At 43.1% G+C, this 24,134-nt stretch overlaps 3 protein-coding genes across 11 annotated transcripts in view; 1 reads left to right on the forward strand and 2 right to left on the reverse strand.

Moving 5' to 3' along the window:
• Positions 1-3,178: 3,178 nt before the first annotated feature.
• On the reverse strand, positions 3,179-12,853 carry sdsl (serine dehydratase-like). 5 transcript variants are annotated; one of them, XM_047610590.1, is made up of 11 exons: positions 11,444-11,702; positions 10,483-10,675; positions 9,902-10,244; positions 8,976-9,136; positions 8,850-8,886; positions 8,620-8,759; positions 8,417-8,505; positions 8,097-8,330; positions 7,881-8,011; positions 3,597-3,683; positions 3,179-3,494 (listed from the first exon to the last, which is right to left on the reverse strand). In XM_047610590.1, the coding sequence occupies exons 1-11, from the start codon at positions 11,521-11,523 to the stop codon at positions 3,391-3,393; spliced, it is 1,599 nt and encodes a 532-aa protein (XP_047466546.1). In that variant the 5' UTR covers positions 11,524-11,702; the 3' UTR covers positions 3,179-3,390. The 5 variants fall into 5 exon arrangements, with proteins under 5 accessions (XP_047466546.1, XP_047466547.1, XP_047466550.1 ...); XM_047610591.1 differs by lacking the exons at positions 10,483-10,675; positions 11,444-11,702 and adding an exon at positions 11,895-12,015; XM_047610594.1 differs by lacking the exons at positions 9,902-10,244; positions 10,483-10,675; positions 11,444-11,702 and adding an exon at positions 12,823-12,853.
• LOC125023379 lies at positions 3,691-7,787 on the forward strand. Its single transcript, XM_047610595.1, has 6 exons — positions 3,691-5,993; positions 6,106-6,177; positions 6,271-6,389; positions 6,478-6,538; positions 6,651-6,745; positions 6,855-7,787. The coding sequence occupies exons 1-6, from the start codon at positions 5,949-5,951 to the stop codon at positions 7,240-7,242; spliced, it is 780 nt and encodes a 259-aa protein (XP_047466551.1). The 5' UTR covers positions 3,691-5,948; the 3' UTR covers positions 7,243-7,787.
• A 260-nt stretch (positions 12,854-13,113) lies between the features above and the next one.
• The window catches only part of LOC125023376 (apoptosis-stimulating of p53 protein 1-like), a 43,656-nt gene continuing 32,635 nt past the window's right edge, over positions 13,114-24,134 (reverse strand). For all 5 annotated transcript variants that reach the window (XM_047610586.1, XM_047610587.1, XM_047610585.1 and 2 more), the window contains 12 exons: positions 21,591-21,658; positions 21,135-21,327; positions 20,807-21,034; positions 20,486-20,698; positions 20,065-20,215; positions 19,931-19,968; positions 19,479-19,846; positions 19,089-19,226; positions 17,736-17,869; positions 17,190-17,356; positions 16,861-17,060; positions 13,114-14,735 (listed from right to left, as the gene is read on the reverse strand). In XM_047610586.1, the coding sequence (XP_047466542.1) occupies positions 14,694-14,735; positions 16,861-17,060; positions 17,190-17,356; positions 17,736-17,869; positions 19,089-19,226; positions 19,479-19,846; positions 19,931-19,968; positions 20,065-20,215; positions 20,486-20,698; positions 20,807-21,034; positions 21,135-21,327; positions 21,591-21,658 (1,940 nt within the window). In that variant the 3' untranslated portion in view covers positions 13,114-14,693. The remainder of the gene's footprint in view (positions 14,736-16,860; positions 17,061-17,189; positions 17,357-17,735; positions 17,870-19,088; positions 19,227-19,478; positions 19,847-19,930; positions 19,969-20,064; positions 20,216-20,485; positions 20,699-20,806; positions 21,035-21,134; positions 21,328-21,590; positions 21,659-24,134) is intronic.

The following is a 24,134-nucleotide window of genomic DNA, read 5'->3' on the forward strand; positions in this document are numbered from 1 at the left end:
CACAGTCATGTCCACACCACGTATGACCTTGCAGTGCCAAGCGATGACAGCACCCAGTTGAAACCAGCTTGCTGCGGTTCCGGGTGCTGCCGGGGAAAAACTGGTAACTCAGAGGAGCGAATTATAAATGTATTTTCAGCCAGCCACTCATTATAGCTGAAAGAGAGGTGTTTCATAACTGCCATTCACTGACTTATATCACCAAGATTATATTTAAATACATTCGGCAGATGAAGAAAGGATGCTAGGCAACAAGCCTCTCAAAATATACCAAATGTTAAATTAAAATAATTGTTATATTAATTTACAGAATCCCTGTTACAAATCCTCAATCTATCTCTCTCTGTGCCTCTGTGTTGCTAGGGTGTCTATTACAAGGAAAGTAAATTGGATTTCAAGCTCTTTAATGTTTCCTGCATTCAGCGTACATTAAAACAAGCCTTGAGCACCGACTGTAGTATTGATTGGAACTTCCAAGTTTATTTTTGAATGATACATCAATTGAAATTACCACGGATACTGGAGGCCTTAACCTAATATCTTCAGCGCACTCCTCCCTTGATGCGGTCACTTTTAGCATTTTTATTTGTTGCACTTAATGAGACTTGTATACTTCTCAGCTGGTAGTCTGGTCCACTGAGTGCCTCATCCCAGTTCGACAAATTAAGATGTCTGGTCTGATTAGTCTTGATGGATTCGGATGGCAGGGTCAGAATTTGGCGTTTAAAGCACGGATCCATCCATCCTGCCTTGTGTCAATGGTTCAGGCTGGCGGTTGTGTAATGGTGTGGGGGATATTTTCTTGGCACACTTAAAAGTCGACTGCCTACCTAATTCTTGTTGCTTACCATTGTTGCTGTCTATCCCTTTAGAAACAGATTAGTGATACTGTGTAAAAAATATACAGTGGCAACAAGGACCACAGTCCGGTGTTGTAAAGTCGTTTGGCCTGAGAGACGAATGACCTCCTCAACCTGTCCGTGGAGCAGGACAGAGACAGCAGCCCGTCAATGAACGACCTTCTTTGCCTGACTATGGTGTCATGTGGAGGGTGGTGGACATTGTTCATGATGGACCTGAGTGTTTTCAAGGTCTTTCCATCTGCCTCCGATGTCAGGGACTCCAGCTCTCTACCATAGAGCTCTTCTTCTTTATCAGTTTGTCCAGTTTCCTTCTTCTTAGAACTGCCTTCCCAGCACTCCACAGCATAGAAGAGCAAACTGGCAACAATAGTCCGGTAGAACATGTCCAGCAGCTTCCAGCAGATATTAAACGATATTCATCTCCTAAGGGAACAGAGACCACTCTGACCTTTTGTGTATATGGAGCATATCTTAGCCAACCAGTGATCTAGCTGTAGACCCAGACACTTATTGGTCTGAACCACCTCTACACACTCCCCGTTGACGGTTACTGGCTGCAGGTGGGGCCTGGACCTCCAGAAATCATCTCCCCGGTTTTAGTTGTATTGATCAGAAGGTGGTTTGCACCACACCATGAGATGACGTTGTTCACTAGATTCTTGCACTCCTGCTCCTGTCCATCCCTGATACACCCCACAATGGCAGTGTCATCTGAGAACTTCTGCATATGACATGACTCTGTGTTGTAGCTGAAATCTGATGCATCCAGGGTGAATAGGACAGGAGAGAGCATGGTCCTCTGTGGCGCTTCATTGCAGCTGACGATAGTGTACACATCTTCTCATAGCCACTTCCAGTAGAATATGCTTCGTGATGCAACGACTGGTTTCTTGAACATTGCAATGAGTTCACTGCACTTAAATGACCTCCACAGTCAGATCTCAATCCAGCAGAGCTCCTTGAGGACATGGTGGGACAAATTCTTTGTTTATCTTCAGATTTCATTGTCTCCTACAGATTGAAAAGACTAGATTCAGCAAAGTGGACTGATGAGACACAGGGCCTTGTCCGTGTTTCTCGGGGGGATGTTTTTCTTTTTAAAGCACGGTGGCTTGGCAACCTGGATTTTAGTTAGCTCCAGCGCTCGTCTTGTCCGAATGGAATCTTCCTGGACTTCTTCCACGGAGCTCACTTCCTTTCATGGGGCGATGTTTGATTATGTCCATGCAGAGGTCATTTTCCGCCGTTGGAAGCATATATCTGTTTAGACTGGGGTAATTTTTCCACTTGCAGCTACTTCCACGGAGGATGGACCTCAGTACAGCATGTTTGTCAGTTCTGCTTTACCATGTTTTCATTCTCTTCATTCTCAATTCGTCTACACTCATCGGATCTGTTCGCCTACGTTCTCTGAATCCAATCTTTTAAGTTCATTCGTCTGACGTTCCCCCTCCCCTTCCGCAGGATCTCAGCCAAGGTCTCCATTAGCTCATCAGCCTCCCTAGCATCTCTGAGGTCATGTCTCTATCTCCTACGTTCATCTGGTACTCTAGCGTGCTTGGAGACTGCCTTGGACTGAAGACACCTGGGATCATAACTGAAGACAAGAGTCTTCTTGAAATATCCAGACTTATCCATGGGCGGCTTTTAATTTAAACACTGTGTAGAAAGAACGGAGCAGTGTTTTTCAGTGTATAGAATCCATCATAAATCACATATTCAGCCTTCAATACTACTTGATATTCTGCAAAAGAAAGTGCATGATGAAATTAATGCTAGAGGCTGAAAGGGCATCCCTTTATTTATTTAACTGAATACCAGGAAGAATAATAAATTATGAACATCTCACTCTGAACAAAACATATATTTTAAGCACATCAAGGCTGCGCTGCGAACTTCATCATCATTGCAAAGCTGACACGAGGTGTCTTTTAAATAGACACCACTGTGTTGTACAGTAGGTTATACAAGTGTCAAGCGCATGAGGTCCATTATCTGCTTGTGCTCTTTGTTATCAACCTATTATCTTATGCAACAGTGCGAGAGCCGTCAAGGGAAACTGTATCTTCAAGTTGTTAAAATGAACTCGCCAATAGATTTAATTTAATTATATATAACAATTAAGCTGCAAAGGTATATGTTGTTCTTCTAGAAAACAATATATCTACAAAAGGACAAAGGGAAGGTTAGAAAGAAGAAATCCTGAGGCAACGTGTCTGAAAAATGAAGTTTGACACCACCATGTGGGGAAACTTGGAAATTGATCACTGAGGTATAATAACACACATGCATACCGACATTAAAAGACTCAGCAATAATTTATACTTAGAGTTTTATTTGAATCATGTTGTTGCATTTCTAAAATTGACACAGAAATATTAACAACTAATTCATTAATTTCTCTTTTCTTCTACCAGAAATCCATTCATTCATCTTCCCAATCACCATTCACAGACATAGGGTTTTTGTCATGGTTACATACTCTCTCCCTGCACACGCACGTACACACCTACTCTCATACACCTGTTCATGGCTGGAGTTTGTGTTTGAGTTTGGTCAGTTGCTCCATGTTGATGCCGCTGCCACCGCAAACAATCACCAGCAGGGGGCCTGAAAGAGGGGACAGGCGGCCTGCGAAAGAAAAAGAGGCAGGAAAGACAAGAATCTTCCATCTGCTTTTCTTCTTGAGGGAATCATTGTTGTACTAAGTGATGACGGCTCCTGAATTGTTACCTTCATCCTGTAATCTGAGGGTAAGTCCACTGTAGATGGCTGCTAGCGCTGCTCCACACGCCATCTCCACCAACACCCGCTCCTCATCTACAAGACAAGCATGTGAAAGTACATTTACTCAAGTGTTGTGCTTATTACTCAGTCTAATTCAAAGTACTTCCTACTAGGTTATTTTTGGGTAAAAGTTTCCCATAGCCCCTCAAGTCCAGTATCCACAGAGGCTAATTTTCTGATCTCATGTAAAAACCATTTGGAGATTCAAGGATCTCACCACGCAGCAACAAATATGAAGCATTCCTGGTGGCATGTATGTAACAGCTACTACAATGAAAAGTATTACAGACATGGCTGCACCCATAATATTCATAAACAGGACTTTTACTGCGTGCAGCATCCTGAACTCAAATGTATTTACTTCAACATCAGGTACTGTCAAGTACGCCAGTGATTTAGTCGCCTCACAGCAAGGAGGTTGTTACTCTCTGTGCCGAGTTTGGATGTTCGCCCAGTTCATTCGTTATTCATGTGCCCTGGCTTCATCCCACACTCCAAGACATGCACGTCAGACTGATTGGTCATTCTAAACTGGAGGCAGTGAGTGTACCCCACCTCTCCAACTGATGGGATAGGCTCCAACTTATCCTTACAGCACAAGCTTTATTGATAATGGATAGATGGACATTGTGAACATTAGAAACATTCCACTCAGTTGTAATCGGCTTTTGGATCTAATTTCTCCCTATATCTGTGTGGGATTTGTCTGGGTGCTCCAGCTTCTTCTCAGTCCATTGACATGCTTGTTAGGTTAACTGCTATCTTGTCTATCTTTGTGCGTTACCACTGTTATAGACTGACTCTGACCTTCTAAGATAGGGGGTTAATGGTGATAGATGGATTGATGGATAATGGACTTGTAGCAGTAAATGTGGTTGAAGAGCAGCATTAACATATTAATCTAAATTCAGTCCTGCATCCAGTAGAATCACAGTGTTAATAAATCAGTGCTCTTAAGTTCCTCATTATCATTAAGAAGACACTGAAGCATGTTGAATACTGATGAGAAAGAAGGTTCAGACCTCAATTAACAACTTCTTAGACAGACACCAGTATGTGCAGCACACTGACAGCATGCTTTTAAGTCTGTGCTACCAACTTTTTTGGTTGCGCCCCACTGCAGTAACCCCGGATCTCCATCGGGTCCATCTGCACCGCGGTCATAGCTGGGGTAGTAGATAATCCACTACTGTGTATAAAAGGCAACGTTTGCATTCAGTTTTACCCGGACCTGTTCTCCCAGGACTGATGAGTTGCCTCATGACCAATGACCAGCAGCATAAACTCACCCAGTGACTTAAGTACTTAGGCACTTGTCAGCCTATCAATAGAAACTCCATACCAAGACTTTACTCCCTTCCATTGTTGTCCCTTAACATCCAGGTGGTCAAATAATGCTCAAGTGGATGTCTACTGTTACCAACATAAAGATTTTTCTTGTTGATGAACAGTATATTTTTCACATATTAGAATACAGCCCCGAGCGTTGGCTGGCCTCCTCAAACTGAAACAACCTCCTGGAACTGTTCTGTTCCAACACATCGAGCAATCCTGACGCTCTACAGGAATTTATCATTCTGGGTGAAGCATTGCAGTTTACACCTGACCTAAAAGGACAGGTACACCGATCAGCCTCAACATTAAAACCACTGAGAGGAGAAATAAATGAATTCAGTGTTCTGTTGGGAAACGTTTGGACCTGGCATTCAGTCATGTGGATGTTACAACGTTGTGTCGTTGATTACCAACAGAATGTAAGCAATAGCCACTAGCCCCTTTCAGTTTCTTTGTGTGCTAAAATGTTGGATCCAATTATAACTAACTGCAACATAATTTCCAGTTCAGGGTTGATCATAATTCCAAAGTGAGCGATTTTCGTCAACACACACGGCAACTTTCTGTCTCGTACATTTGTTCATATGTGGATTTTGTAAATTTTTATTTTATACTGTTTTATGTAACTAAATTTTTACTCCTCCATATAAATACATATGTTTACTATAATGCCCAGTAATCACTGCTCACTGGGCTCATACCACAGTGTCTTATTGCAGCTGTGCATTTGGGCCAAAGGTCACCTAGAGGTGTTCTAGAATGTTCTAGAATGTTGTTGTCACAAAGTCAGAATTCCGTTGTTCTTCCCTCTGTCTAACAATCGTCATTCTTCATCTCGAAGTGACTTCGTTTACTTGCGTATCGAGGATTTCCTGAGAGCTTTAACACGTTTCACCCGACTCGTTGTAAGACATTCATCGTTTTAGTTTAGTCAGTTCCGTATTCAGACAGCCTATCCTATCCATGGCGTTCACTGAAGGAAGTAGAGGCATCTACAGCCCCATCAGGGTAAGGATCAGTTCAACTGTCTTCAGCCTGATTCTAAACATTTTCAGATGTAGGTAATACAAAATAAGAGGAGAAGAATGATCTAATGAACAAATTGACCTTTTTTCCACAGGTGTTCTTTGACACCATCGTCTATGAGCGGCCTCTTCAGAACTGCTGGCATCACGGCTCCTACAAGTGTTATGTAAGATCCTCCACAGTTTCAAGTCTTCTATATCTATCTCTATATAATATATACAAGATAAGGCATTAACCCGTCTGATCTCGTTTTATTTAGATTGCACTTATTGCTGAACTTTTGCGGCTTCAACAGAACAAACAGCTCTCAGCTAACATATCTGTTGAAGACATGATGGAGCTGCTGATGGAGGAGAGCAAGAAGACTCTCAGAATCCAGTGAGTATTTGAGAAACACACCACACCTGACTTTTACTATGCTCAGAATAAGGAATTGTAAACATTAAACTTTTCTTTGTGTTTAAAGGATGTGGGAGTTTGAAATGGACGGCTTCCATAAGACCTACGCCAAACCTCTTGCCCAGCTGGTAAGGACCCACTCTGAACACTAGTTTGAATTCAACTGATACTTATTTCACTTCTTTTTCTTCTGGAAATATGTTCAATCTGCTCAACACTCATTTTCATTTCTTGTTTCAGGTGTGGGAAGTGAGCAACAGCATGAAAAATAGAGATGTGGAGTTTGAAGCCAGAAGGTTCCTCCACACCTCAGAGCCCATGCCTCACAACTTCCAGTAAGTTACATCTGCCATTCATTTCTTCTCAGCTAAGTTGTTTGGTTGTGATGTTTGTGTCGTTTCCTGAAGTGTTTTAAAACTAACTCTGAATAATTGTAACCCACAGACATCCCATGATCATCAGCCAGGCCAAGGAGTTTGCCAGGAGGCTGACAGAGCAGCAGTGTGAGGCCCCCAGCTCCAAACAGCCTGAACCATGGGAGGTGGTGGCGGAGGTGGTTCCCAAAGTCCTGCAGGGCTTCTGGGACCTTCCTCCAGGCACTTGTGTTGACATGCCCTCCAAGAAGCTCTGTAAAATAGCTGTTGGAGTCACAAAAGCTGTAGAGGACCGGGTCTACGCTGCTCTGTCGTCCATATTCGTGCAGTTCACGTACACTCGCGCCATACGAGACGACATGGTCCAGTCTATCCAGGACAAAGTTAGACAGGCCTACACCGAAGACGTCTGTGCCATGTTGGTGCAAAACATGGTGAAAAACATTGATGTATTTTAATGTTACTGTGTATTTACCTTTGTTTTGGCATAAGTCGGGTGGTTGTCCCGCAGGTGGCAAAACATATTAGACGTGTTTCCTCCTTTGACTGCAATTTTTTTTATAACGTGATTTACATGCTGGCAAGCCGTCCTCAAAAACGACACCATGGTTGTTTTTCCTGTATCCAAAATTTGGAGGGACCAAAACAAAGCAACACACGTGGGTGCTGCGTAACTTTGTTTTCGTTCCGTTTGAGTTGCCCTTAACTACGGTTCCGGCATAATATTTTCTGACAGTATTCAGGAAACGTTATGATCAATTAATCGTAGCTCTTAACTGTGAAATCGAGTAATTGTGACATCCCTGTAGGTGGCTGTTGCATTTGTCCGGCTTGATGCTTGGAAACCGCGTCAATACGAACAGATCCAGTCGTTGGAAAACATAATGGATCTGGGGTTATTGTCAAGAAAGAAGGCACATTAAACTGAATATTTCCTGCTGTGTGGGCACGCCCCACCTGTCACAACTCCGTCCCCCACCAGTGGGTCACGCCCCACACATTGAAAAGCACTGTCTTAAGTCAACAGCGACCATATATGCGTAGGTTTGCATCACGCTATTAAACATAGTCTAATATCAGTTTCAAGGAAACCAACCTAGGAATCTTTGGACGGCATTCAGAGCCTGTTGGTCAGTCACCACTTCGGAGATGATGGTCACCTCGCTGCTCTGGCTGTATTCAAAGGCTTTCTTGCAAACTGTCTTTGCTCCCAGACATTTAGCTTCACTGTGGAGAGGCACACGGACAAAGAGGTGAGGCTGCGTTACAAAAACTACTGTGGGAAAACTTTTGCATCCTCCAAACATCTAACCTGGTGATGTCGTCCAAAGTGACCACTCTCCCCGCCTTGACCGCAGCGTTGAAACAGTCTGCCCCCACTGTCTCCATGGCGATAATCGGCACGTCATTCCAACCTGCGTCCTTCAGGCCCTGGACGACCCCGCACAGGAGCCCCCCTCCACCCACGGACACCAGCACAGCTCCGGGTTTCACACTGGGACCCAGCGAGGCAGCAACCTCTGTGATCACACTGGCGTGGCCTTGCCTGAGTAGAGAAAGATACAGGGAGTATATAGATAGTCTCTCACAGTTAGAGTCAATTCATCAGCATCACATTGCAGAAATATCTACCACAACAGGGGGTGATCAAACGGAGGAACATAGATGAGTCCTTCGGTTTCTGCCAGTCTCAGAGCCTCTGCATTAGCATCATCCCAAACCTGAGAAGAAAGAGACTGCTCTTGATTGTCTTGTCAAAAGACTGAAATCATGGTCCGATGTAAACTGGCATCTGTCCGCAATAAGATCGTCAGAAAAGCAACATTGCTCTTCACCTTGCCCACTATTTTGACAGTTGCCGTCTCATCCTGGAGCCTCTGGACCACCAGCTGAGGGGTAGAGGAGGGGACTATGATAGTAGCAGGCACACCCATTTTCCTGGCTACATAGGCTGCAGCCATGCCTGCATTACCACCTGGAAAAAAGATTGAGTTTCAGAGCCACACGGTCCACCTCTCTAGCTGAATTATTATCAGAATGTTCTGTGCAAAAGTACGCATGTTACCTGAAGAGCAGACAACTCCTCTGGACTGGCTGGCGAGCTGCAATGACAAACAATCAACATCTGGTCAACTGATTCAGAGTGGGGTTAAGGCTTTGGAGCACCAGAAGAGGCTCCGGTGTTTATCACCTGCTGGCAGAGGTGTCCAATGCCTCTGATCTTGAATGAACCAGAGGGCTGCGAGTTCTCCATCTTCAGATACACCGGGGTTCCTGCCAGCTTGGACATGCTGGTACTCTCCAGCAGAGGAGTGTTGACATGGAAATGCTCAGCCATGGTTTCTTCAAAAACTTACAAAAAAACATTGTAGAGGTAGAAAGAATAACACTATTAGCCGGTGAAGCTCAGGAAGAGGCTACAAGTGACTTAAGGAAGAGTATTGGGTTCATCTTTATCAACTGGTATTTATACTTTTGTTTCACGTATATAGAGCGTTGAGTTGTGTTTTAATCAAAAGGAAACTGATACATACATTTTAGCAGTAATATGTCTGTTAAATGTTCATGCTAAACCTTTAGCTAGCTGTTGTTTTAGCATTTAGTGACGCAGCCATTGAGTTCTCACGATAACACAACAGCATAGATATATACACATAGTGCCGCTGGTGCCCGTTAGAACGATGCGTCAACGCGGTCGCTGTCTTGGGCAGGGGAAAGCCACGTCTACTACTAGTCACAACTCATCGAGTTCTAAAGCCGTTTGTTTTTTGGTGAGCATGAAAATGTGGAAAGGGTAATATTTACTTTTGAAGAGTGTGAGGGTGTGTCAGTGGAATTTTCATTGTTTCTCTTAAGTGTGTGTACGCTTTTGGCCCATGCAAGGGCAGGGTTAAAGCAAATTCTCTCTGAGTCGGAGGAAAGCATGATCCCGCCTTAGTTATTTCCAGTGCTATTTCCACAGATGTCTGACCTTTTTCAGGTGTGATTTTTAAAAAATAAGTGGTTCTACCCTGGAAATTCAAAATATGGGGATTAAGTTAGTCTTTAAACCACTAAAAAAGCGTACATTTTACACATGTGTTTGTTAAAAGGAACAGACCGGGCAGTTCAACCAACCAGAGTAGCTGTCGAGTTTCTGCTGCAGATTATCCGTTAGCAATTGTTTATTTTTCAAATCATCTAGCAGGAATTTCATAGCCTTTTTCTGCCTTCTTTCTCTGTCCCTGGCATTTCTTATGGTCCGCTGCGACGCCTCCAGCTTCTTGAGAGCTTCGATCAACTTCTGTTTTGCTTGGACTGGGACAAAGGCATACTGGTGATCCTGACTGAGCCTCACTGACGGTGACTTCTCACTGAGGTTGACTTCTCCAAGTCCGTTGACAGGCGAACGCGAACGTGATTGCTGATATTCTGCCGCTGCCTGAGGTGACGTCCTTTTCAACCTACGTCTACTGGGCACCTGGAGGAAAATAGTAAAAACTACAAATTTGAAGCCATAAAATCAGGTTGAATGCGACATAACTTATGGTAAAAGAATCCATGTGACATGCCTGTCCTCCAAGAAACTACGTTTTAAATGTTTATATTAAGGTTAATTCAATAGGAACAATTTCTAATCTATTTTATTATCATTTTGTGGGCACTGCGTGGTGTTAGTGAAATATTAAGATTATATGAGAAACTGTCACGACACTAACTTTGCAATGATGGTCAGGAAAATTAAAAACTGACGGTATCACTCCTTCCCTTAAACGAGTTGACTGTCCAGTCCTGTCAAAGTCTTCTGGTTTGAAATGACAGCTGCAGACGACTGAGTGCTCCTTTGGCACAAAAGCTCTCCTCCTGAGTGCTGCTGTCCATGCCTGCCTCCTCGATTTATCTTTAGGAAACCTACACACAGAACAACTCCATCTGAACAACGCTCAGCTCTGCATGCGTACGTAGCTACAATTCAGGCACATCACCTATGTTAGCAGTTAATGTTTAGGGGTGTGCATGTCTCCAGTACGCGACGATCCGATATAACGTTATATCGCAATACAGGCGGTAAGATACGATCCATGAATGATACATTTTAAAATTTAACGACTTGGTTCAGTTAGATTCGGTAGAATTTCGATATGATTGAATATGGCACGGTTCAATTAGAGGGGGTACGATGCAATCTGACGCCATGTTGATAGCAGACAATCATTTTACAATACGAATTAATCGTGTAAAATCCGAAGTTCTTCCACACATTGTACTTTATACTTGTTGGTGCGAACTTGTAAAAAGTTTCAGAGTCAGCCATTTTTAAATTTCCCTCACAAACTGACGCGGCCGCGGCAAGACAAGTCTCGCGAGAGTTCTATTGAAGGGGTCGGGACATTAAGTCGAATTCATACAAACTACACTGCAAACGACTGAGGAGTCCAAGTACTGATGCACTCTCGTATCTTTCAAATCAAAATCGATTTTCCGAGTCATATCGGTTATTCGTTACACTCCTGTTAATATTAATGCCACGAAACTGATTTAATAGATCATTTAGAAATAACATGGTCTACGTAGTACAATTACATACGGTGGCTGATTGCAACTACTTTATGTTAGCTTAAGAGACACATCAAATTCAACACGTGCATAACTGTTAAAAAATATAATACAGCGTCTCACTTGTGAAATGTTATTCCTTGTTGCTTAGTTTTGGCGTTTCTTTCGTGGGAACATCCGTAAGCGGCACAAAAGTGTGGCATTTTAGTGTTAGTCTGATACACTGGTCAGAATCCCCTGCCCAAGATGGCGACCGTGTTGACGCGTCCCTGAATGTTTTTTATCCCCTCCAAAAACTTTATTGACAATTTGCAAAATACAAATAACAAAAAATAAACAGCCACCCAGTTTATTTTGGCAATGACACGGGTCACCAACAGCAACATTGACAAGCCTGATCGATGGTGGTGTCTATGTGCTCCATCTAACTATGACACAACACGACGTAATGTAAAATGCATTCATGGTAAACCACTGTAAATCATTGCCATGCACTAATGGCAATAACTAAGGTGTTACACTGCACTGCAGTGTGTCTCAGCAATTTGTCTCAAGATATTGAATGTTGACTTACGCTCGGTTAAAAACGTCTCGTTGAACGAGCCTCTAACCGTGCAGTGTTAAGTCATATTATGGAAACTGTCTCACAATTTGAGTGTTAGCTGCAGCGTGATCTAGCTAGCTCCGTCAAGTTAGGATTCACGACTGCCACTTCCGGTTGTTGCTACTTCAAAATAATATGACTGCGAGACTGTTCTGTGTCTCTCTTTGTAGAAATTCGCTCACGTTTTACATGAAGCTTTATAATAAACTATTACTGATCCGTATTCCTGCTGTGCTCTGAGCCATTGCACCGAAATTTCATTTGGTTGGAAATCTAAATGACAAAGTCTGTCTTTATCTAAATATGCATTCTGATAACACGGGTTTCTATTATTTTGAAAGATATTTCTAGTATTCTTTTGATATGTGTGCTAACTTAACATCTTCACAATTTATTCATGCAGTGTATAGGCATACGTTTTAGTTCTTGAATGCAAGGAGAGGTGCATAACAGACACAAACACTGTGACCATGACTTAATCCAGACTAAAATTGTCACAAAAAAAAAAGAAAATGTTAAAATATGTTTTTCCACCTCATATCTAACTTGTTATCTATTCATATCATTGTAAGCACTCTATTAAATGTTCTAAAAAAAAAGAAAAAGAAAAAAAAGTCAATTGAGCCAAAATTGATCCACAGAGCAAACTAAAACATTTTCTCTGATCCATAGGTGCAAGCAACTACTGAAATTCTGGTGGGTCATTTTTGTCCGAATAACACAACAAATGTTTCACTGTTACGGTAAAAAATGTTGTTGTGTTAAAATAGCTGTTAAGGATCTCATGAAACCTTGTTCCCATAAAAACAAGGAACATGTACCTTTAACACATTTTAACTTGCAAATGGGTCAAATTTGACCCTAATACAAAACAAAGGTTAATCAGAAAGAAACTTACGTGTGCAACGTTTTCTTCCAGTGCTGAGACTTGAACGACCTGTGAACTATAATTCCTCTCTAAAGTCCACAGTTTATTACCATGTCTTAAAACCTCTTCTCTCTGTGTTTCTTAAAGACATCTAGCCAGAGGGATGCCTTTATAGTTTTCTTTTTATCATAATGTATTGTAACCATGCTATGCTATCTGTTCATGCTATGTATTTCCACCTTTTCCTAACACATATCAGCCTGTTAAAGTCCTTTGATTTGTGTTCAGACTCCTCAGCGAGCACACACAGTTTTCGTTCTCTGCAGGGATTATAATTCCTTTATTATTATTATTGTACATTAGCTGTACAGTTACAGGTTGCATTTACACAAAGTAATGGTATGCCCTCTTCAGAACAATGTCCCCCTCTCACACTAAACATCAGTCAACTTATTGCTTCATATTTTACACTTCATGTTTTGTGTTCAAGGAAATGATGCAAAACCCTTCCTGTACACTGGGTGGCAGCAGTGAGTGGCATCAGAAATGAAACGGGAGAAGTCTGAAGCAATAATAATAATAATAGAAAACAATATATATTTTTAAATAAAACAACAGAATCGGGGGAATAATACATATCATACAGGAACAGAAATATGAAAATGTGAAAAAAGATGAAGAAACTTTTTTTCATCTTCATTACCTCTGGGCTAATTAGCCCCTTTTTAATACTGACATATTTTACATATTTTGCTTTTTAAGTCACTGTTCTGGGTTGTAGAAAATAAACACGGGAGTTTTAGTTAATATGATTTAGTTCATGGATATTAAATCCTTAAATCTTATGGGAAACACTGCTCTATTTTATTGTTCGTTTCGGCTCCTTATACACGAGTGGCGCCAAGACGAGAACCAGTGTCTTTATTCTGAAACGAAAAAATGACTAGAAGAAGTCCGATTATCCACCCCTCACCTTTAAAAACATTTTCTACACTATTCCCACACCTACTTCCCTTCCTCTCATCCTCCTCTCTCCCGTTTTACCAACCCGCGACTGCTTTGAACAAACGACAGAAAACATCCAGTGATTCATAAATACTTTTTAAATCAGTTTGAGAAAATAGAAGTAAAAATATTTTTCTTCTATGACCTCAAACATTTTTTAATTTGACCACTATCTCAGCGTCCGTGTGGGACGGTCCCATGGTTTCACTTCCTGCTTCCTCCGTCCTGACTTTGCTAACACAGTACTGAGAAAAACTTGCTCGAACACTTGCCACTTTCCTCTCCAGCTTCACTTTCACGTGTCCCATCTCACACATACTTTCACCAGATCTGTAAATTTCACAGCGTGAAGGTGTTTCCTTCACCGCCATCCAGTTAGAACACTTCCTTTTTCTGTGTGGTTAATGAGGTTGGCGTTATAAACATCCACATAGGTGTTCCTTTTTTTAATTAACAACCTGTGAAAACGTGTAAAGATGAAAAATGTTTGGACATTTTCCACATATTACGCTGGGCGGATGTTCGATGCAGCAGCCAAATGACGTTTCATTTTTTAATACCTTTGTTTTGTTTGTTTGTTTTCAATTCAGCGTCTCTCATGCTGCTGAACTCTCGTGAAGTTGTCAAGCTAAAAATGAAGATTCAGGCAACTTGCTGCAGCAACTCAGTGAAAATATATTCTGCTTCTACTGTAAAGTGGCTCCGTCGCATTCGAACAAACGAGAAAAAAAGTGTCTCCGTCTTTGCCTCTTCTTCTTTGCTCTGTCAGCCTCCTGACCTCCTCCGACTTTTTCTGCTTTTCTTTCTTCGACCGCCGCCTCCTCCTCCTCCTCCTCCTCCTCCTCCTCTGCTTCTTCATCTTTTCTGTGTGTGTGTGCACATTCATGGTCTGGGCTTTATGCCAGCGAGCGTTGTCTGGGTTTGATCCTTGGATACAGCTGGAGAGAGGGAGAGAGAGAGAGAGAGAGAGGGCAGGGTCACTACATCATGTTAACATTGTTCTCAAGGTGCCTGAACATCATGAGGCCGACATTAAGAAGCCGTTTCCGCCGGTAAATTATAGCCACCCGTTCCACTGAGCTGATGGAAACGAGTATTGATGATGCTTCCTGTCTGCTGTGAAGTGTTAATGTAGCTGTGTACGCGGTTACTACCAACACTGAGGCAGATGGAATAAAAGTCAAACATTACCAGTCCAAAGCATTTGTAATAATTATTAATATAAGTGAGACACTAGTTAACAGTTTTCCTGTACGGTGCAGTTTTGAGGATTTGCACAGTAGAGAAGCGTGGACATTTTTAGAAAGAGCAATGAAAATGTTTTTTTTTTTTTTTTTTTCTTTTTGGAAGACGAGAAGCTGGATGGATTTTATGGGTGGATTTTATTTTACTACCAGTTGCTAATTTTCCCACAAGATTTACCATAAATTCGAGTTAGCAACGAATGCCTCCTCTGAACACTCAGTGAACTACAAGATGGACTGATGAAGGTTCATGGAGTCACAGTGAAGTTGACTTCTGACCTTTTGGATGTGAAATCTCTTCTTTGTGTCGCATTAGACATTTTATGTGACATTTGCACTTGATAAGGTCAAAAAAAAAAAAAAAAACCCTGTTCTGTGAGGTCACAGAGACCCTGACCTTTAACTTGATGCTCATCCGTGAATCAAAGTGGACGTTTGTGGGAAATTTGAGAAGTGTCGCGGAGACGGTCACTGGCACAGAGGCAACAACAAATAGTTGTATCACACGATTTAACTGCGCCGCTGATTTAAAAAACTGCAACGCCGCTGCATCACAACTTTCATCTGCGCATTTTCACTGATCAGAGACTTCAAATTCAAACATGTATTTCAACAATTGGGTTCGGCTCAGTGTTGCTGCTTTCATGCCCAGTTGGGTGGTTTTCAGTTTTATTGTACAGATAAAAATAGAGTTGGGCGGACAAACAAACTTTGGGCTGGTTTGGAATTTTTTTGGCAGAAGATTCGAAACAAACTTGAAGTATATTTACTTCTTACGTGTGTGTGTGTGTGTGTGTTTGCTCTAAGAGTAAAGAGTAACATGCCTATTGTTAGTGATGTAAGTGGGACATTTTTCTACCCTGTGGATATGGAGTTGAGTTTTCCCATCATGCTCAGCTGTACAGCGAGTTCTCAAATGTAGCGTCTTCTGTCGGTTCAGGCACTTAAACTACATTACCAGGGGTGTAGGTCAACGAATTAACAAGGTGAGACGCCGACATCACAGAGCGCAGACGGTGGATTGATTCGGCTTTACCTTGTGCTGCTGTAAGTCACACTGAGGCGAGAAGTGAAGCTGCCTCGTGGGTTACGACGACGTTCATAGCTTACATCTTTTTAACAGGAGGTTTTGTTTGACTGCAGCAGTTTGATCTTGTTGATTTAAATGTGGGAGCTGTTTTTAATGTTTAACTGACAGATTTTCACTTTGAAATTGACATTTTCCGTCAACAGCAGGATGAAGGGTGTGGCCAAAAAAAAAAAAAAAAAAAAACATACACCGATCACTGCTTTCATTGAATGTGTGGACAAAGAGCTCTTTCTTTGACTCTGGCGCTGTGGCATTTTATATTTGCGTGCTGGCAGAGATATACCTGTTTATGCTTGTGATGCACTCTTTTATCTCATTCACCGACACGTTCGAGGAAATCACCACACTGTCGGCACAACACCAACGAGTAAAACAGGCAGAGACAGAAAGACTTACTGGGGGGGACAATTCATGTTTTTCACAAATTGGCCCCCCCGGGATCTGCACCCATGTACATAGGGGAAATGGGTGTCAAGCAGATAAGTGCTTCCCCTTTTTTAATATCTTAATTCAGAATATAATTTACCTGTGCCTCAACTGCTTTTCTTTCTATCATAGCATAAGCAATCTGGGTAGTTAAAGTACTAACCAAGATATCAGTCTAATACTTTGGGAGGTTTTGTGAGCGTTTCTGAACAACTTTTGGGCTGGAAACCATCAGCTGTATCTGGCAGCGCTTGCGCAATAAGTCGTACCCAGCATTACACTGAGTGTCTTGCGTTCTCTTACCCCCAGCAGGTTTCTCGGTATATATCCTTCGCGATCGTTCAGCCGCGCCCACCACCACTCCGTCTCAGTGTCGTCGCGGCGACGCAGGACAGTAACAGCGTCGCCCTCGCTGAAGGACAGCTCATCCGCCTGCTGGGCGGTGTAGTCCCACAGAGTGTAGACCAAGCCTTTGTTCATCACTCCCAACTTTTCCTGAACACCTGCAAGGAACAGAGAAGAGTTAAAGAGGTAAATTCTTGGATAACAGAATTGTTGTTAATTATCATAATTTGTATTTTTTTTAACATAAATTTCACTGACTCGCCCTGATTCTTTCCGTTTGCACCTACCATAGAGGAACTGAGAACACTGGGTGTAGCCCTCTTCCATCTCTTCACATTTGTCTGCCGCAGTTTCAACGTCACTTATGGTTGTGGCGAAAATGGCCGCCCCCGACTCCACCAGCATCTTACAGAGGTGGACGCTGTTACAAGAAGCTGCACAGTGCAGAGGGGTCCTGAGAAGAACAACATGTTAAACGGACTTCAGACATTCCTCCGCCAGCCAAGGTTCAACCAGCTCCAATAAACACAGGACATGTTTCACGTTCCAGTGATCAAAAATCAACAGGTTACAATAAGCTGATGTCGGGCTGATGGAGACTAAAAATAAATTAGACTAACGTCTGAATACACAGCCTCGCTACATATGGTAATCTCCTCTTTCAATACTGCTGAGGAAGCTGAGCCAAAATGAATTTAGAAAGTCAGTTATCTCTGTCTTTGTTGCCTCGGCCTGTGCTCATTACTCAAACTCCCAGAAGTCTGTGGGCAGCCGCTGCTCTCTCATTAGTCTGGATTATTGCATGATTCATTGACTGAGATGAAGACACTGACCATCCGTCACTGTCGGCTGCGTTCACATTCACTCCAAAGTCCAGCAGGAACTTAACAATGTGGTGGTGACCAGCGCACACGGCGTTGTGGAGAGGCGTTATGCCCTCGTCGTTTGGCATGCTGGGGTTTTCCACCTTAAAACAGAGATGTGCACATACAGACATGAGACAAATTCAGAGATGCTCAGATTTCAGCTTCGAGAAAACCTTTACAGAGTAACGCCGCATAAGTGCCGACTGGCAAGTTGAACAGCAAAACTCAGGATAGCTGTTGAGCAGTCCTGCTTCAGGGTATACTGTCAGACTCAGTTTGTTGTAGCATCAGATTGTTTCCTTGAGAGCATCATCTGGAGTTTTGAAAGTCAGTAAGCACTTTTTCCCTCCAGTGAAAGATGTCAGAGATAGATGGGGGGTTTGCTTCTAGAGATGTAAGGCTTTGTTCTCTCCGTGCTGCTGTAACACACTGGGATAAAGAGCCCGTGTCCTCAACAATAACTGCATGCCTCGCAACTGAGAGACCACCTCTCCCCTGACACAGCTGTGGAAGATCAAAGATAGAAAGCGCTGCCGTGAAGGTATTGAAAAAGCTTCACACTCTTCTAGTGGATGGCCAATCTGTTGAGACAATCTGCATGTGGGTGTAATTATTGGCAGGTAATAACGTTATTCTGTTGCATAACAAAATATTTCTTCCCGTTATTTAACACAGAAAAGCAACTTTTAGAATTTTAAGTGGAAGTATTAGACCCAAGCTGTGTCTGTTGAGAATATGAGGCCCTGGTGAGTTTGTTGTTTCAGAGACATTTTTGGTGAGGATTCAGAGCATTTCCAAGTCCAAACGTAGCCTTCATTTCAACTGTTTTCAACATACCTGTTCTATGACAGAGCACTCTCGTGGTTTAGATCCTTATAAGACACAGGTCACGTTTTAGATGATAAAAGTCATTTTCTTCACATTGTGTAGGTGAAATGGCGTCCCACAAGGCCACATACTGGGCCCAGTATATTTCTATATGCTACTATTCTATGCCCGAACTTGCAGCTATGTACATGACGATCTCTTCTACCTTTACGTCAGTCCTAATGATCTGTCTCATCATCTCCATGCCCAACCATGTGAATAACCTTGTTACCTATAGTTTACCTACAGGCCATTTATTTTTATTATTGTGCATAGTTGCAACAGAAGGTTTCAACTTTTGTTTTTGTATTTGCTAATTTTTTGGTATTTACTAATTAGCGGTGTGAAAAGCTTACGATGTGTTTGGAAGCATAAAAGCATATACGTCTGAACCATAATATTATACAATTAATATAACAAATACATGTTACTGCAATGTAGCCTAATATTTACCTCATATATGATTCTCTGTACCAGATCAAACTCTCCCTCTAGTGATGCATCCAGCAGCAGAGCTAGAGGGTTGAACTTGACTCTCAGACCGTGGCCCGTCCGCTCCGATGAAGGTTTCTTCAGGTTGGTTCGCTTCGTCTACAGCACACAGACAGAGGGAAACAGGAAAGTGTTGACAATGTAGAATAAGATCTGCCATGTAAGCACTTGCTGCTTAAGTTGGTACATTAGCTCTTGCAGAGAACAATTATTTTGATTAGGTTAGCATATTTCTGTCTGAGAAACTATTAAAATGTTTTGTTAGTATTCAGAGTGAAAAAACATGAATATAATGTTCTGTCGTCCACTTGTTTTGATGTGTGTAACCAGATTTAATTTTACTCCTACTACCTTAGGCAGTGCAGGTGGAGCAGGAGGCGATGGAGAAGGGGAGGCGTGGCCTACTGAGCTGTTAGCGGGACTAGATCCTCTCTGGTTGTTATTGTTCTGATCCTCTGACTTATCAGGCGCAGGGGACGTGCTGGGCTGCATTGTCGGGGACACATTATTGCTCTTCTCTGCCTTTGCTGTCGTCTCTTTGGATGTTTCCATGACAACAGAGGGAGGAGACAAGCGACGGGAGTCAGAGTTCAGGTTCTGACCTTCACCTCCTGCGGTTGCCAGACTAACTTGCTTGTCGCCAGGTTCTACGTTCCCATTGGCCGTGTGGATGTTGTCCATGTCTCCCAAAAGGCAGTCGGGCTGGTAGAAGGTGTTGCCTGGAACAAAGAGGGAAAGTTAAACGTATGCAGCACCATTTAGACCCACTGATGTCACTTGGCCATCATGGCTCAGTGCCTTACCTGAGCCTCCCTCCATGCCTCCCGCCAACGTGTTAAACCTGTAGCGCCGAAACAGAAATTCACATGAGCGTCATTAAGTAAAGGTTTCACATCTTTTTTTTTTCTAGTGGGCTGTATCATACAGTGGCGCCCACCTCTGGTACAGTAGCTTTTGGATGTTTGGCCCCTGGGGACCCTCAGGTTCAGTGATGGAGCTGCGTTTCTTGAGAGGTCTCGGCGCGTTGCTGAGGCGTCGACGGAGAACCTCCAAGTCTGCGTCACTCTGGTATCTTAGCTGGGAGTGAGCTGTGGAGAGCAGAGATGGAGAATTAAAGTATTTAATGTGAGTCTGCAGGGTTTAAAACCAAACATTCTCTTATTTTTGTTGTTTATGGCAAACTAAGCTGCTCCTGCTTCTACGATTGTGACTCAGATCTTAGAACTTAAGAGTGTGATGAATAATTGAGTAAATATTTCTAAATAGTTGTTCAGCCCCTAGTAGGTAATGCTGCTTCACTTAAGCTCAAAGTCAGCCATAATGATCCAGTTGTGTTTGTTCTTGTTTCTGGGACCTACCAACTGGGGTGAGTTTAGTGGGGCTAAGGGGACGAGGGATGTTGTCCACGCTAGGCGGAGGCACAATCTGCCCATCAGTGGTGTCTCCTGCTCCTCCTCTGCCTCGATCTTTATCCATGACATCCTCCCCTGCTGACTTTACGCCTCCTCCCATGAAGAAAGGGACGGGGGATGGAGAAGAGGACGATGTGGGGAGGATGGGTTTACCATAGACTGTGGGACAAGAAAAGGAGAGGTAGTGATGTATTTTCCCTTGCAGACATAATACTTATACAATACATCTTCTTTCTAAACTTCTAGTTAATTTGTCCGTTGAATTACCTGCTTTGACAGTGGCCCTGTTGCTGAGAGATCCATAGTTTTTGGCTTGAGGGTGTTGGAGGTACATGCTGTAGATGGAGCTGCTGTTCATGGTGGCGGGGCCCTTCCTCGGGGACTGCGGCCTGGAGGGATGGTCTGGGACGTAAGGACGCACGGCCACCGCCGGAGGGGGATCCGTCCGCTCCGTTTGTGGGGACAGAGGAGAGGGTTGGGAGGTGGTGGCCGGACCTAACAGCAGAGACAGGACAAGCAAAACACACAGTGAATGCGACGGTTCATCTTTCAGTTTCTCTCAAACAAACCAATTTAAGAGGCGGTGTTGGATTACCTTGGCTTGAATTAGGAGGGACGGATATACGCTGCTGTATTTGCTGAGAAGAGGAGGACGTTGTAGAGGAGGTGGAGGTGGATCGAGGCCAGCCCAGAGTACCGGGGGCAGAACGGGGCAGGGAGCTTGTGGCACAGTGATGCCCCGCTGCCTGGTGGGCGGCGCTGGGGTAGGTACCATAACCAGAGGGAAGCTGACAGGAAGGAGACACAGACACGAAATCTCCATGACAGTTTCCAAAGGAGATTTTCCTCCTAAGAATTTTCAAGTTGAAAAGTTCAATCCTTCACTGCACTGGTCAGCAAATTCAGAGCCTCACGGGGGCTTTAAACGAAGCGAGTTTGTGTAACGTGACTTAGCGCACATGAAATCCTTTCTCATCATTCCGGCGTGTATGAGAGCAGCTCCCATAAATGACATCCTTCACTTTTATCGAGTCTAATGTGGAAACAGTACCTGCTCTGGACTGTTGGTCCTCCAGTCCGGCACATTCTTGCTGATGCTGGGCCACGGCGCTTCATTGGCTGAACGGAGGGAGACAAAGACAGAGCGGTGTGAGAGAGAGAAAGAGAGAGCGGAACAGATGAGAAAAGGGAACAAAGGTTAAAACAGGAAAGGCGATTAATGAGTGGAAGAGGCAGACAAAACCCAAACAAAAAGCAGCGTGACAAAGCACCGTGGAAAAACACAGGATCAAGGTAAAACAGAGTTAGTAGTTAGAGGGTACGACTAAATCATTACATGTGTTATAATGAGAGGAGGCCTGGGAGCTCACTTGTTGCTTTAAATTAGCTGTGTTTTCCCGTATACATGGCAAGGCAAGCAAAAATAAAAGCATGTTATTATCCATATATAGCAGAAGACGAGGCTGCGAACATGTGCCCCATTACTTAGCACCACAGCACACGGGCAGCGCAACAATTATGCCATGTCTGTCACACACTCATCGAGTTATTTTTAATTTGACCCGACGTGTCTGCCTCTCAGTTGTCAAGCCTCAACAAAGCAAACACTGTAATGTATAAGGACAAGCGCTAAATCACTTAACAACTGCTCGACATGATTGATTAGAGTGTGCACTCCACGGCAAACATGTGGTTTAGTCCTGTAAGTGGCGCGGCGGTGGATCAGACGAGTCTCCGATCATGTGCTGGGTTATGAAATGTTTGGGTTGTGCTGATGCGGCCGGATAAAAAATACACACATTCGTAGGATTGGGTTGGGCTGGGATTTCAGCTATAAAATATGATGAAAAGATACGCTCTTCAAACTGACTTGACCTGACTGTGCTGTAGAGACCCACTGGATACGCTGCAGTCTAACCTCAGGCTCCACAATAGTAGTGTTACATAACTCCGTTCAATGAACTAAGGTCACATGTCTGGCCTGTCACTAAATCTCGATCCGATGTTGCCTATTAACATGTGAGGGTGAAGGTCAGTGGCTTGATGATTCAGAGTTGCAAGAACTCATCTACGCCTCGCCCATAGAGGCTCATTAAAAGGTAACAGCCTAACGTACTCTACTACTAATCAAATGTTTGGACACACCTTCTCACTGAATGAAATGAAAAGGTGTGTCAGACGATTTCTAATAAAGTGATCTGACTCACAGATCACAGACGGACCCGCCGCCCATGAAGTCATGTTGCTAAAGTGGGAAAGATTGCACGATAATATTTACTCCTTTACTTGTGGGGTGTGGACAACATTTAGCATCGATTTTCAAAGTGACGCTTTTAAACTGTTACCTAACCGTTTGGCCGAGCTGCCTGTGGTGCAGCCACGTCGCAGTTCTGGCAAATGCCAGACTCACACTGATTAACTACTGAGCCTTGTCAGTAAGTACAAGGAGCTGTGGTTCCGTAACCTGTTGACTGGCGCTGTAACGCGCTGACCTCAGGAAGAAAACAACAGGAACGACAGGAAACAAACAGCTCTGTGGAAACTTGGCCGTCTGCCCGAGAAGCTGATTAGAAGCGGTTGCGGGGTGTCGGGGAGAGAAGACAGAGACCATCACGGTGCGTCCTGGTGCTAGTGACAAAGAGGTGACTCGGGCCAAGAGTTTACTGAAGCTTGCTCACTCTTTATATACATCTAAGTACATTTATTTAGCGTTAATTTAGCAGTCTGACATTTTGGGATACATGGGACTTCCCTGTCTTGCCAAGAGTTGGGTAAGATGTTTGATATTGTCACATCTATTGGGAAAATATGAAGCTACAATCCCAAACAATCAGCTGGTTAGCTTAGCTTAGCATAAGGACTGAAACAACTAGCCTCATAGATATTATTACAATTACTAATAGACTTAAGGTTGTAGATATATACTTGTAGGTTGGTACTTATTAATATATAATTAAATATTAATGATGATTATTGTAAAACTAACAATACTAACTGGCCAAATCTAATCTAATGGACACACCCCTACAACAAAACTTTCAGGATCTGTTGGTCTGTATTTGACTCAAAAACAAAGCTTTTGTGTCAGGGAATGTGGCACGCAGATCTTGTTACCACTTCCTAGCAAATATTAGTTCAGGTCAGTGGAATATGAAACCATTTTTGTCCAACAATGTAATTCCTCGCTGGGAGTTTTCTGGAATCTCGTCTTAGCATTCGTACGGGAAATGATAGATATTTACAGCTGAATTCACAGCTGCCATGTCCCCCCCCACCCCACCACTCACTCCCACCCCCACCCTCCTGTTGTATGCCTCAGACTTCCTTTCATTCAGTAGTTGAGCCCAGTGGACTGTTGACATGACTTACAACTGTGTATTATCCACTTTACATAAGCCTGGCAATAAATAGAACTGTGGCATTTGCTTTGGCATTCAAGAACACAATGGGATTTATAACAGTGCCGGGTCAAGACACGTTGCTTATATCCAGCTGTAGTACTAAGGATTTTTTCGCACTGATATTTTGTTCCAATTTGGGGAGCATTTGATTCAGTATTATAATAATGTTGTGTTTGTGTCCACAGGGCAGTCGA

The sequence above is a fragment of the Mugil cephalus genome, chromosome 17 (genome assembly GCF_022458985.1).
Source record: "Mugil cephalus isolate CIBA_MC_2020 chromosome 17, CIBA_Mcephalus_1.1, whole genome shotgun sequence".
Taxonomy (NCBI): Eukaryota; Metazoa; Chordata; class Actinopteri; order Mugiliformes; family Mugilidae; genus Mugil; species Mugil cephalus.

What these genes read in the sequence shown, in the direction of transcription:
- LOC125023379 (XM_047610595.1), top strand. Translation starts at nt 5,949, where the DNA reads ATGGCGTTCACTGAAGGAAGTAGAGGCATCTACAGCCCCATCAGG. An exon ending in GCATCTACAGCCCCATCAGG is followed by an intron (nt 5,994 to 6,105) that starts GTAAGGATCAGT and finishes TTTTTTCCACAG; the next exon opens with GTGTTCTTTGACACCATCGT. An exon ending in ACGGCTCCTACAAGTGTTAT is followed by an intron (nt 6,178 to 6,270) that starts GTAAGATCCTCC and finishes CGTTTTATTTAG; the next exon opens with ATTGCACTTATTGCTGAACT.
- sdsl (XM_047610590.1), bottom strand. Translation starts at nt 11,523, where the DNA reads ATGCCACACTTTTGTGCCGCTTACGGATGTTCCCACGAAAGAAACGCC. An exon ending in CTGTCAAAATAGTGGGCAAG is followed by an intron (nt 8,506 to 8,619) that starts GTGAAGAGCAAT and finishes CTTTCTTCTCAG; the next exon opens with GTTTGGGATGATGCTAATGC. An exon ending in TGCCGTCCAAAGATTCCTAG is followed by an intron (nt 3,684 to 7,880) that starts GTTGGTTTCCTT and finishes CTTGTCTTGTAG; the next exon opens with ATGAGGAGCGGGTGTTGGTG.